Source organism: Geotrypetes seraphini, chromosome 2 (genome assembly GCF_902459505.1).
Source record: "Geotrypetes seraphini chromosome 2, aGeoSer1.1, whole genome shotgun sequence".
Classification (NCBI taxonomy): Eukaryota; Metazoa; Chordata; class Amphibia; order Gymnophiona; family Dermophiidae; genus Geotrypetes; species Geotrypetes seraphini.
In genome coordinates this window covers 472,018,057-472,031,525 of record NC_047085.1, presented here as the reverse complement: position 1 = coordinate 472,031,525, position 13,469 = coordinate 472,018,057, and the positions used below count along the sequence as shown (strand labels likewise).

The 13,469-nt window shown below is 45.2% G+C and overlaps 1 protein-coding gene across 5 annotated transcripts in view; it reads right to left on the bottom strand.

Annotated features, from left to right (window-relative positions):
- The window catches only part of PRKAG2 (protein kinase AMP-activated non-catalytic subunit gamma 2), a 642,927-nt gene extending 631,786 nt beyond the window's left edge, over positions 1–11,141 (bottom strand). For 3 of the 5 annotated variants that reach the window (XM_033931676.1, XM_033931673.1, XM_033931675.1), the window contains exon 1: positions 10,608–11,141. In XM_033931676.1, the coding sequence (XP_033787567.1) occupies positions 10,608–10,700 (93 nt within the window). In that variant the 5' untranslated portion in view covers positions 10,701–11,141. The remainder of the gene's footprint in view (positions 1–10,607) is intronic. The other 2 variants (XM_033931678.1, XM_033931677.1) reach the window with 2 other exon arrangements.
- Between the last annotated feature and the right edge of the window lie 2,328 nt (positions 11,142–13,469).

Below are 13,469 nucleotides of genomic sequence, written 5' to 3'. Positions count from 1 at the left end.
CCCCCCCACACACACCTCTTGGAGAGAAAGATTGGGGTTTTGGCGGACGGCACTGTGTGACATCGGACGATGACGCTGGAACGACTAAAGCTGGGAGTGCCTGAGAAATATTGGAGGCAGCAGCTCATTTGTGGACACCCCCGGGGCTCCCCCTTGGAGAAAGAAAGATCAGGACTATAGTTGGCGGCAGCACATGACATCAGATGCCGCTGGCAGAACAACTGTAAAAGCCAAGAGAACCTGAGGCGCACAGCCTAGCAGTGTGGCCTAAGGAGCGTGCTATAAGTGGCATGCTTAGCCCTTTGGAAGTCCCTTAGCAGCCTGAATCCTGGTCAGATGTTCATTTTAAGATATTGCTTCTCTTTATTTTTAATTTCTTTATAATTTTTATTGAAGGTATTTATATACCGCCTATCAAAGTTATCTAAATGGTTTACAATCAGGTAATCAAACATTTTCCCTATCTGTCCCAGTGGGCTCACAATCTATCTAACATAAATGGAGGATTAAGTGACTTGCCCAGGGTCACAAGGAGCAGCGTGGGATTTGAACCCACAACCTCAGGGTGCTGAAGCTGTTGCTCTAACCACTACACCACTCCTTCCTCCTAGTTAGTTAAAAGTTAAAAGAAAGGCAAAGATTAAAAACTCAAGTACTCCAAAATTAATAGGTCCTATATGGACACGCATATTCAAATACAGCTGCCTACATCAGCGCCAAGCAAACTGTCATTTTCTGGTGCTTCCTGGAGTGAAGGTGGAAGATCCACCCCTTCCCCTCCTTTTAGTCCTGCTAGGCTTGTAGGGCCATCTGCTCAAGATGGTGTTGACACTACAAGCATGATGTCTACAGATTCACATACACTATCTTCACTATAGACACATGCTGTTGGTTATATCCCATTAGCTGTGCCTTGTCCTAACATGTCCAAAACTATTGATCAACATCAAGATATCGCTTTGAAAGATATCTGGAAAATGGTGGTTAGGACTGAAGAGCGTATTAATACCACTGCTTTGGTGCTATGGACACTAAACTGTCACAAACGTCTTCTATCAAGACAAATTACCAATCAGCATCTTCAGTTTTTATTAAAGACATTTTGATAATCCATAGACAATTGGAATTTCTAGAAAATAGTATGCGGTCAAAACATTACTTACTGTATATTGACTTTCCCCATATATCATCTTTTATAGAAATATAGAAATATGATGGCGAATAAAGACCATATGGCCCATCCAGTCTGCCCATCTGTGGCATCCACTATCTCCGCTTCTCTCTATCCAATGCTTTCTTGAACTCAGACATAGTCTTTGTCTCCACCACCTCTACTGGGAGCCTATTCCACACATCTACCACCCTTTCTGTAAAAAAGTATTTTCTTAGATTACTCCTGAGCCTATCAACTTTTAACTTCATCCTATGCCGTCTCATTCCAGAGCTTCCTTTCAAATGAAAGAGACTCGCCTCGTGCACATTTATGCCCTCTCCCGCCTTTCCTCCAAAGTATACATATTAAAGTCTTATAAGTCTGTCCCCATACGCTTTATGATGAAGACCACTGACCATCCAGTTTTGCCTCAGGTCCACTCAGCAGGGGTGCACCATCGGTGTAGCTGGCAAGGATCTCCAAGCTCTGCCAGATTAAGATATTAACAGCCCACCAAAGTTGCCACCTCCCATCAAAAACTATGACTGTCGTGACCACCAATGCCAACACCTTGTACATGCTCAGTTCACATGTGAGAAATAAGTAATATAACACTTTATTTTTATTCCACAAAACCTTCCAGTTCTATGTGGATAACAAAATAAGAAAAAACTGCATAAACATAGTGAGAAACAAAATCATAATCATCATAACAAAACATATCAACCAGCCATCTTTACATCCCAAGAAATTTTTGAAACAGATAAGTCTTCAATAACTTTCAAAAATAAAAATACGAAACAGAGGTAAATATTAACGGGCAAAACTCAGATTCCCAGCTAATGAGCTGTTAAGAAAGTAGTCGATCATGAAGCGTCTTGTAAACACATCCTTTGAGAGAGGGAAATGTAGAAAAAACCAAATTGCGCTGTGAACATACAGGAGTAAAAAAATAAAATAAAATGATCCATTAGATTATTCAGTAGCAAATCATACAACACTTTGTAGCAGAAACAACCAAATTTAAAAATAGCCCACGCTTCCACTGGGAGCCAGTGTAATTCGTGAAAGTAAGGCGTCACATGTCAATTCTGCCCAAATTAAAAATTAAGGGGTCCTTTTACTAAGGCGCGATAACCGATTTAGAATGCACTAAAGATTAGCGCATGCTAAATGCTAAGGCGCCCATTATATTCTATGGGCGCCTTAGCATTTAGCGCATTAATCTTTAGCGCATGCTGAATCGGTTAGCGCGCCTTTGTAAAATGATCCCTAAGTGAACAGCTGTATTCTGAATCAAAATGAACCTTTTAAAATGTTTCATACAACCCGCTAGATAGACTATATTACAATAGTCAAGTGCCGACAGTAACAAAGATTGCACCAAAAGCTGAAAAGCTGATCTTTCAAAACAACTCCGAATGGAACATAAGTTATATAAGGTATAAAAGCATTTACAAACCACTGCGTTCACCTGATTTTGCATTGTTAGATTTTGACCTAAAAATACCCCCAAAAGTTTCAACACAGGTTTTATAGTATAAATCATATCATTCAAGTGGAGACAATCTTGGTAAGTTTAGATGGAGTTGAGGGCTCCTTCTACTATGCTGCGCTACCGTTTTTAGCACGCGCTAAACAAAAAATACTAACGTCAGCTCTATGGAAGCATTGGCATGTAGCGCGCGCTAAAACCGCTTGCGTGGCTTTGTTAAAGGAGCCCAAAGTTTTAACTTAAAAAATAGCATTCAATTCTCAATCATCGATATCACTAAAGCAATCTGATTGATATTATTTGATGGCACCAAATCCAATGACAAGACAACCGTAATGTCATCTGCGTAACTGTACTTTTTGATGCCTATAGACAATTTTGTTCCCAAGAAGGATAGATAAATATTAAAGAGCAATGGGGAGAGTGGTGAACCCTGAGGTACACTGCAGGGATTACTCCAAGAATGAGAAAGACCACCACTTTAGTACCTGGTAAGACCTGGAATGCAAAAAATCTTGAAACCATTGATAGACTTGCCCAGAGACTCCCATATAATCAAGACAGCCAAGCAGTATGTTATGATCCGCTAAGATCATTTTGTAGAAACGGAGCATTCTGACCCTTGCTACAAAAGAGCACTTCAGTGATCCAAAAGTGAAGCCAAAATGGTTCCGGTAATATACATTGGTCTGAAACTAGACTGTGAAGAATGCAAAAGGTTAAACTGGCCCAAATAATCCAACAATTGGACATATACAACCCCCTCCATCAATTTAAGAAAAAATGGTATCAAAGCTAAGGGCCCTATAACTGGACAGCAAATCAATTGGTCCCTTATAATCCTTTACAATAGGGGTAATAACAATATGTCCATGATCAACGGGGAACCTGCCAAAATGTAACATGTCTTGCAACCAATTAAAGAGGTCTCTACGAAACTGAAAAGTACAAGTGTCCAAAAAACAAGATAAATGCACATACTTCAAGTAAAGATTCCTAAACAGAGACCAATGTATAGGAGCAAATCACATCCAATATAGGTCTGCATAACAAGAATCACGTAAAAAAAATTTGAACGGCATTCTATATAGTCTGGTCCTGCCTGAAAGGAGGATCTTAAATCCTGTATTTTGGAGTGGAAAAACTGAGCTAAAGCATCAGAGGAAGGCGAAACTTCACAAGATGAACGTTTGCACTTATCAACATTCATCATCTTCTTAACCAAACTAAAAAGCTTTTTTTGCATCTATCTCAATCTTACCCACCATAGCAGAACAATAAGCCCTGTGTTTGTTTTTCAAGCACCTGTGCTCCCTTACTTTCTTTCCCCATTGCTCTTTAAGGGCCGCACAACTGGTTTTATGCCATGAACGCTCCAGACAACGCACCGTTCTCCTCAAGAACAAAAGAACCGAATCAAACTCAGGATCCGATTCACCATGTTTTTTTTCGCGTGCAGTTTTATCTAAAATGTTAGTACTTATAGACTCCCAATAGGAGTAAAAATCTGAAGACAACCTAGGGGGGGAAGCCAAGCAGTAATGCAATAAAAATTCAGTAGAATCAACGTGCCTCATTTTTTGACAAAAGGGTTTGCAACTCAGGGGGATGCCAATGTCTTCAGCTGGCAGAGTTTGAAGACCCTCCACCAGCCAAGGTATTTAATTTTAGAGTTTAGCTGGTGGGGGGGGGGGAGGGGGGAGCAGAGGCAGGTTGCAGAGTAGGGGAGGAATGAGTGCCCACACAATCTACCTGTGAGGCCACTAAAAACTAACTTCTGGTTATGTCACCAGTATTTTATAAAGACAAGTAGACACCTACTTGTCTGTGTATAAAATAACACCTAAGTAGCCACCTATTTGCCTTCTTATAAAATTACCCCTAAAAATATAGATGGCGTATTTCATAATTCATTCTATTTCCCAACCAATTTCAGATATCTATTCAGAATGAAGCCTCTAGCAAACTTTTGTTTTAATTAAATCCATTATTAAGCAGCTAAACAATGCAAAATTAGTTTCATTTGGATATGATAATGGCCAAGTATACAGTCGATATGAACCCTTTTAATTTCCTAGTAACTTAGCACACAAGGTCACTTGAAATACTTTTGTGCCCGACTGCTAAGTACATCATAACTGCTGAGACAGACTTTAATCATTTAGCTGTCACCGAGGTACAAACTATGGAAGGGTCACCCCTACATAATCTGTGCACACCTTGCTATTAATTACCTATGATCCATTCAGAGTACAACTGAGTGCAGCGCTGTAAAATCCTTCCACAACTCTTCATGTAGGTAGCATAATAGTATATTGCATTGTGCTTGTTAACCGCGTAACCACAAGTTCAACGCGGTTTACAAAAGACTATTAACGATAAGCATAGTACAAATGAATTAATTAATCATATACTTGGAAAATAGATAAGTCTTCACCTGTGTTCTAAAATGTTTATAAGAATAAGCTGTGAGCAATAATACTCGAAATTCATTGTCGTGAGAGGCTGCTTGGTATGCTAGTGTATGATCAAGACATTTTTTTACTTCTACAGCCGTGAACAGAAGGAAAATTAAACAAAGGATGAATTTTTATGCTGTGTTTATATGAAGCTAAGGAAAATCTATTGACCAAATTAAGAAGGAGCTGATCCATATGGTACCTTTGTAGCAAAAACAACCAAGCTTAAACAGCATCCGAGCTTCCATAGGAAGCCAATGTAATTCACAGTAATAGGACTATCAGTTAACAAGCAAGCCAGATCCTTTGCTAACCTTTAATCACCAATATACAAGGTACTTTAGAACACCCTATCAGTACCTATACAGAGTAAACAGGATCCACTGACATTCTCTGGGCACCCTTCCAGTGTTTGCTTTCTTACAGTTTGGAAAAAAAGGCCTAAAAAAAAAAGAGGATATGTGGCCCTGCCCTGTTCTACCCCCCCCCCCCAACCCCACACAAATCCCGTCTCTTCAGGGCCACGTTTGGAGGGCATCTACGCATACATGCACAGATGTGACGTGATGACGTTATGCGCATGACATCATCGTGTACAAAAATTCAAAAATATCACTCCAAGACAAAAACACCACACAAGCCAGTGGTCTCAAACTCGCGGCCTGGGGGCCACATGCGGCCCGCCAGGTACTATTTTGCAGCCCGCAGTCTGTACTAGTGCTACCCGCTCTTTGCAGCATCCTACCTTTACAGCTTCCCCCTTGGCCTCCTGCACTTACCTTCAGATAATTACCGCAGCCTGAAGAGAGAATTGCCGGTGCTGTAGCAATCCTCGCAGGCTGCCATTGTCCTGAGCAGCACATTCCCTCTGCCGCGATCCTGCACCTGATGTCAGAGGAGAGGCGGCACCGCAGCAGAAGGAACGTGCTGTGGAGGCCAATGGCAGCCTGCAAGGAATGCTACAGCACCAGCGATCCTCTCTGCAGGCTGCGGTAATTAGCTGAAACTAAGACCGGGAGGCCAAGGGGGAAGCTGGAGGACACTGCAAAGAAGGGGAGAACATGCAGGCCTTCGAAGGGGGTAGGAGAGATTTATAAACTACTAGCTGATGACCCGGCGTTGCACGGGTATTTAATTATAGCAATAACACTGTAAATGGATTCAAATAAAGATACTTTATAGTGGTGAATGAAATTATTTTTTAACAGCTTTATAAAAAGTACAATATTCAAATTATAATGTGAAATATTTGACAAAATGAATACAATACAACTAACACAAAACTTGATTATAAACAACATTTTTAGTTTCACCTCCAGGAGCAAGAACATATAAATTCTTGGGTGAACCCACCCTTGAGCAAGCAACATAGAGTTGTCCATGGGAAAAACAGGGGGATCTTAAATCCACTCCACAGTATGTAATAGTCTGTCCCTGTGATTTGTTGATTGTGATAGAGAATGCAAGTCTCACTGGAATTTGCAATCTCTTAAACTGAAAAGGAAGATATGTTGGAATAAGTGACATCCAAAAGTTTCAGTATTGATTTAAACAACTCAATATGTGGAAACTCAGGTTGAAAAGAAACTCCATGCAGTTTTTTCCCGGTTCAGAATGGAACCTGTGTTCCTAGTTCAGCATATGTGAGTACTCATGTAATGTAATAACATTATGAACTGGGGTGCATGAAGGAAACAGTTACAAACACAGTTAGAACATACAAACTCTATATGTTTGGTGTCCGTGGTAGAATAGAAACGATGTCCCTAGTGGTTATAGTGTCATAGAAAGTGTTTTATAGTTGGAATTACTGTGAGAATGGCAGCTTTTTACATCCTTTCCATTGACATGAATGGGTGAAATCTCATTTTCTGTTTGTAGCTCCGCCCACGTGTGCAGGTGGGCCGCGAGACCCCCAGAACATATCACCCCAGGTAGTTGGAATTACTGTGAGAATGGCAGATTTTTACATTTTTTCCACTGACATGAATGGGTGAAATCTGATTTTATGTTTGTAGCGCCGCCCACGTGTGCAGGTGGGCCGCGAGACCCCCAGAACATATCACCCCAGGTAGTGAGGGATCAGCATACCAAGTTTCGTTCAAATCGGTCAAGCCGTTTTTGAATTACTGTGAGAATGGCAGCTTTTTACAATTTTTCCATTGACATGAATGGGTGAAATCTGATTTTCTGTTTGTAGCTCTGCCCACGTGTGCAGGTGGGCCGCGAGACCCCCAGAACATATCACCCCAGGTAGTGAGGGATCTGCATACCAAGTTTCGTTCAAATCGGTCAAGCCGTTTTTGAATTACTGTGAGAATGGCAGCTTTTTACATTTTTTCCATTGACATGAATGGGTGAAATAAGATTTTCTGTTTGTAGCTCCGCCCATGTGTGCAGGTGGGCCGCGAGACCCCCAGAACATATCACCCCAGGTAGTGAGGGATCTGCATACCAAGTTACGTTCAAATCGGTCAAGTCGTTTTTGAATTACTGTGAGAATGGCAGCTTTTTACATTTTTTCCATAGACATGAATGGGTGGAATCCGATTTTATGTTTGTAGCTCCGCCCACGTGTGCAGTTGGGCCGCGAGACCCCCAGAACATATCACCCCAGGTAGTGAGGGGTCTGCATACCAAGTTTCGTTCAAATCGGTCAAGCCGTTTTTGAATTACTGTGAGAATGGCAGCTTTTTACATTTTTTCCATTGACATGAATGGGTGAAATGTGAATTTCTGTTTGTAGCTCCGCCCACGTGTGCAGGTGGGCCGCAAGACCCCCAGAACATATCACCCCAGGTAGTGAGGGATCTGCATACCAAGTTTTGTTCAAATCGGTCAAGCCGTTTTTGAATTACTGTGAGAATGGCAGCTTTTTACATTTTTTCCATTGACATGAATGGGTGAAATCTGATTTTCTGTTTGTAGCTCCGCCCACGTGTGCAGGTGGGCCGCGAGACCCCCAGAACATATCATCCCAGGTAGTGAGGGATCAGCATACCAAGTTTCGTTCAAATCGGTCAAGCCGTTTTTGCGTGATCGCAGCACATACATACATACACACATACATACCTCCTATTTTATATATATAGATAAAGAATTTTACCTCATGCAAAATTGTCATCCTCTATAATAAAACCCTTACCTGCACATGCACAGTTGAAATGGCGTGATCCCTGCCTCCGTGATGTGTGCCTACGTGGCAGTGGCATGCGGCCGTGGCCATTGCAAGTGGCTGTTTGCGGTATGCGGTTTCAGCGGTGGTTTGTCTCCTGCGGGTGCTGCGAGCCGTCTGGTGTAAAGGAAGCCAAAAAATGCTGCTACTGCTGCACAGGGAAGTTGAGGGGAAGAGGGAAAGTGGGCTGCTTTGGGGGGAGGGGTGTGCTGGGGGGCAGAAAGCAATCTTGGTTTGCTCTGGGGAGGGGAACAGAAGGGGGGCCACTGAGAGACAGGCAGGCATGGCGCAACAGAGATAGGCAGTCAGGGGGCTAGGGAGAGATACAGACAGAAAGAAAGACAGACATACTGGGGGCCAGGGAGAGACACAGACTGAAAGAATGACAAACAGACAGGGGGCCAGAGAGACAGACAGCGACAAAAGAGATAGAGACAAAAAAAAACAACAACCCAGACAGCCAGACAGTGGCCAAGGAGAAAGAGAGAAAGAAAAAAAGACAGACAGATCTCTATTCTAGCACACTTTAATGTAACGGGCTTAAAGACTAGTTTCTTTAATAAGACATTAACTATTTTTTCTGCGGCCCTCCAAGTACCCACAAATCCAAAATGTGGCCCTGCAAAGGGTTTGAGTTTGAGACCATTGACATGTCAATGTTGTGGCTGGTTCGCGTTCAGCTGACCAGTCACGTGATTTTTCTCCTGACAGGGTTGGACGTGGTTATAAGCCCCACAACAGTGCTTTGGAAGTTGTGGTTGAAAGCAGCAGTTAGGATCTGCATACTGATAGCCTGGATTTGGCGCTAAGGCCGTGAAGCAGTGGTTACAGGCCACGAAACGATCATCGGCCTGGCCTGTTTGTGTTCAGTGTTTTTTACCATTAATCATTCTCGGCTAGTTTTTTGCTTCCACCGGCTAACTTCAAACTTGTGTGAAAGTTTTATTACCTATGATGCTTGGGTAGAAGAGTGTGGGTGCACCTCTACGTTTGTCTGAGGCTTTTCTTTCGCTTAATAAGCTAGTTAGCTTGGCTTGTGGGGTGCTTTTGTTTTGGAGTGATATTTTTGTATTATACTTCCCTCCATTCCTCCCTGTTTTTTGTGACATCATCGTGTCGCATACTACACGCATGGGCAGATGCCATCCAGACGCGGCCCCGTGCTCAATGGTTTTCAAAACCCAAACAAAGTGCCAGGTTTTGAAAACCCATCTAGACTCCTGGACGGTCCTTTAAAAAGAGGACATTTCCGGGTAAATCTGGTAACCCTACTAATACTGAGCAACAATTCTCAATTTGAAATGTTAGCAGGTATGTTCTCTGAGGGTAATTCTTTATAGATTGCTTAAAATTATGCACGGAAATGATGTAGCTTTTTGGAAACCCCTGACATGCCAATGCCCTGTCCCCTTTTTAGATACCCGCCAAGGGAGTTGGGCACAACCAGATGCGCACACAAATTTTAATGGGCTCAATTAACATCAATAACCAATTGCTAGCACCTAATTTACTGATGATTCAGAGCTCATTATTCAATTAATTTGCACACACTCAGATTTGGGCACGGAAAATATGGGGGTTACAGTGGATTTATGATATTTATAAGGCTTATTTGAATGCTTCACAAGACCCACAACGCCAGCTGTCATAACTTCAGCCCAGTACAAAAGCTTGTGAAGCACTTCTATACACCTTTTCCAAGGTCTTCCTGCAAGTTTATGCAGTGCACAGAAAATCCTGCTGTGCTCAGCAACCAATCTTTCTCCACTTAATTTGTGCACCCAGCGGTAAATACAAGAAAGTCCGTTTCAGCCGTCAGCGCATCCCCTGCTTAAGATCCCACAGAGCCGCCCTGTTTATGCGGGTAATAAGGACTGGCTCCGCCCCTTCAGCTCCAGCTGCAAAGCGCAGGCGTCAAACAGTTTAGAGTGTAAAAAGATACCCCCCCCCCCCCCCCCACGCACACACTTCCACGCGCGCTCCCACCCCAGTTGCTGCGTCTCAGTATCGAAACGTGCGGACTTGGAGCAGCAGCAGCAGCTCACGACACTTCCGGGAAGTAGCGCCCCCTCCCGGCAATACATTCACCCCCATTCCCCGAGACCCGTCGGGCGAGACGCTCTGCGCCTGAAATATATACAGTAATGCATGTGTTCACACATTATGTGATGCTCTTACTCATCAGGAGCCCACGGAAACCCTCCTGTCTACAACACACTCGGTCCCTAAAACGTACAGACACACCCCCTGTGACATGCTTACTCCCTGGAACCTGTCACACCCCCCCCCCCGATTCCTCCCCCACCCCCCACCCCCCGCACTTACAGGGATGTGCACCCGCAGCATGCGCCGCTTCTGGCTCGGGTTTTTCTTGCCAGCCTCCTTCTTCTTTTTCGTGTCCATGGCCGTGCTGCCCATGCTTCGCGCGCGTTAGAGCAAACTCCGAAGCCTTTGATGTGTCACCGAGGGTCCTCGAAAAAAAACAACCAAACCAAAAACCACCCCGCTCAGCAGCTGTCACGCCAGCAGCGCTCTCTCTCACAGTCTCATCGCAGCGAGCGTCAGCCGGGACTGCGGTCACGCGCGGCTCCCTCTCACTTAACCCCAGGGTCGTGCTCGAATCCGGCCAGCCCTCGGTGGAGGCTTTGAACCCTTCGCAGCTCCGCTTCCGCAGCTTCCCCCCGGCGCCGCGATCCGCTGACACGGAAAGAGCTCCGATCCTGCCCGGCCACCGTGCCCACCCCCTGCGCCTCGGGCGTTTCACTTTACGAATTTTTTGCAAAAGAAAGATGCGAGCGAGCCAGGTTTCCTAATCGCTCGCGTTGGACGGGAAGCTGCCATGCGCGTCTGCAGCATGTGGAAGCTCTGCCCTGTTTGTTTTGTTTTCAGGGCCATCTACAGTTGCGCAATTACTTTTTTTTTCCCCTCCTCTCTCTCTCTCTCTCCTGTGAGAAAAATGCGGAAAGGGTTTGGTAGCTAAGGGTGGCGCTGACAGGCTGATTTAGGCTGGGAGCCGGGCGGACAGCCTGCACCAGTTTCACGGGCTTCAAGCCCACTTGGAAAAGTTCGGGGTTCGGCCTGCACGGGCCTTAGCCCCCTCCGGGAGAAAATATTAACGTGGCCTGTGTGTGTGTTTAGTAGAAACTTCACGAGCCGTCTGGTCCCACACGTGAACGAGAATGTGGACGCTACTACACCTGTAGCTATCTAGGAAGTGAAACTGATAGCCGCATTCCCTTGCGTAATTCGCTTCACTCGGAAGCCACATGCGAAAGGACAGCAAGTCTAGCAGTTTGAGCAATCTGTACGGAAATAACACTAAGAGAGATTTTCTTTCACCACCCTGATATGTAGCTCTTTTGACAGACGACATATGTTTAATACTCAGAGGGGGGGGGGGTTGTTGTGGTTTGCAGTACTATTAAGAGGAAGGGGAGTCTGAAATCCGAGGATGGATAGCGTTGATTGATTGGTTAAAGGTGTCAAAGAACCTGTTTCTGTATTATGTGCTGATTTTGAAACACCACACTATGTACACAAATTCCTCCCCTTAATTGTTGAACAAACCCTCTAGGCACCAATACAGTTTACTGGCGAAAGGAAAATCCTCAGACTAAATCAGTGGTCTGAAAGTCAAACCCTTTGCAGGGCCACATTTTGGATTTGGAGATACTTGGAGGGCCTCAGAAAAAAAATAGCTAATGCCTTATTAAAGAAATGACAATTTTGCATGAGGTAAAGCTCTTTATAGTTTATAAATCTTTCCTTTTGGCTAGGTCTTAATAATAATATTGCCATTTATAGCTAAAGAGACATATGATCAAGAAACTGTTTTATTTTACTTTTGTGATTATGATAAATATACCGAGGGCCTCAAAATAGTACCTGGTGGGCTGTGAGTTTGAGACCACTGGTGTGAGGGATAACCACTCTACCAACCACACATCATAGGCATAAAAAAAACTTTCACCACAAGAAAACTGTATATACTGACTTAGGAAAAATTAGAAACAATCCCTGGTATTTAAATGTGACACATGTGCAACCTTGCTATGTACAGCCAGCCTAACAATTGTTTCATAGCCAAAACATGGCGTCAGAGGAGGGGCGGGAACGCGGCGCAGGAAGCAGCGCCTAAGCAGCGCAGGGATAGCTGACGTCGCGATCCTGCTGCGGCTGCTTCATAGGTGGTGCAGGAAGGTCAGTGGGGCGAGCGGTCCTTCGGGGGTGGTGGGGACTGAACGGCAAGGCCGGGAGCATAGGTAGTGCTGCTTCATAGGTGGTGCGGGGAGGCCAGGGGGGCGAGCGGTCCTTCAGGGTGGGGCGGGTGGGCAGGCAGGCAGGCATTCAAGGGGGAGGGGGGTGACAGGCAGGCAGGCCTTCAGGGGGGTGCAGGCCTTCAGGGGGGTGCAGGCCTTCAGGGGGGGTGCAGGCCTTCAAGGGGGGGACAGGCCTTCAAGGGGGGACAGGCAGGCAGGCCTACAAGGGGGGGACAGGCCTACAAGGGGGAGGGGACAGGCCTACAAGGGGGGGGACAGGCCTTCAAGGGGGGTGCAGGCCTTTGGGGGGGGGACAGGCCTTCAAGGGGGGGACAGGCAGGCAGGTCTTCAAGGTGGGGGGACAGGCCTACAAGGGGGAGGGACAGGCCTTCAAGGGGGGGACAGGCCTACAAGGGGGTGGGACAGGCCTTCAAGGGGGGACAGGCAGACCTTTAAGGGGGGACAGGCCTTTGGGGGGGGACCCTGGTTTAGAAGTACACGGAGGGAAGGGGGTGTTCAAAGAGACGTGCATATGCCAAACTTTGGGGGGGGGATGAAGAAATAATGGGTCTGAAAATAGAGGAGAGGGAGAGAAATGATGGACCATGGGATTTAGGGAGGGAAGGAACTGAAAGGGAGAGAAATTGGACACAAGGGATGGTGTGGAGGAGGGATAGAGATACTGGATAGGAGGGTAATTGGGAAAAGAAAGGGAGAGATGGTGGACTCTGGGGTGGTGGGGAAGGAGGGAGAGATGCCGGATGAAAGGGTAGTTAAGAAAAGGTGGATCTGTGGAGGGAGATGAAAAAAAGGAAAGATACCAGACTTCCTGGGGAGGGGAGGGAAGGGAAATGGAAAGGGAGGACAGAGTTGGCAGATGGATGGTTAGCACGCTGAAAGAAGAAAGAAGGAGACCCTGGCAAGCAAG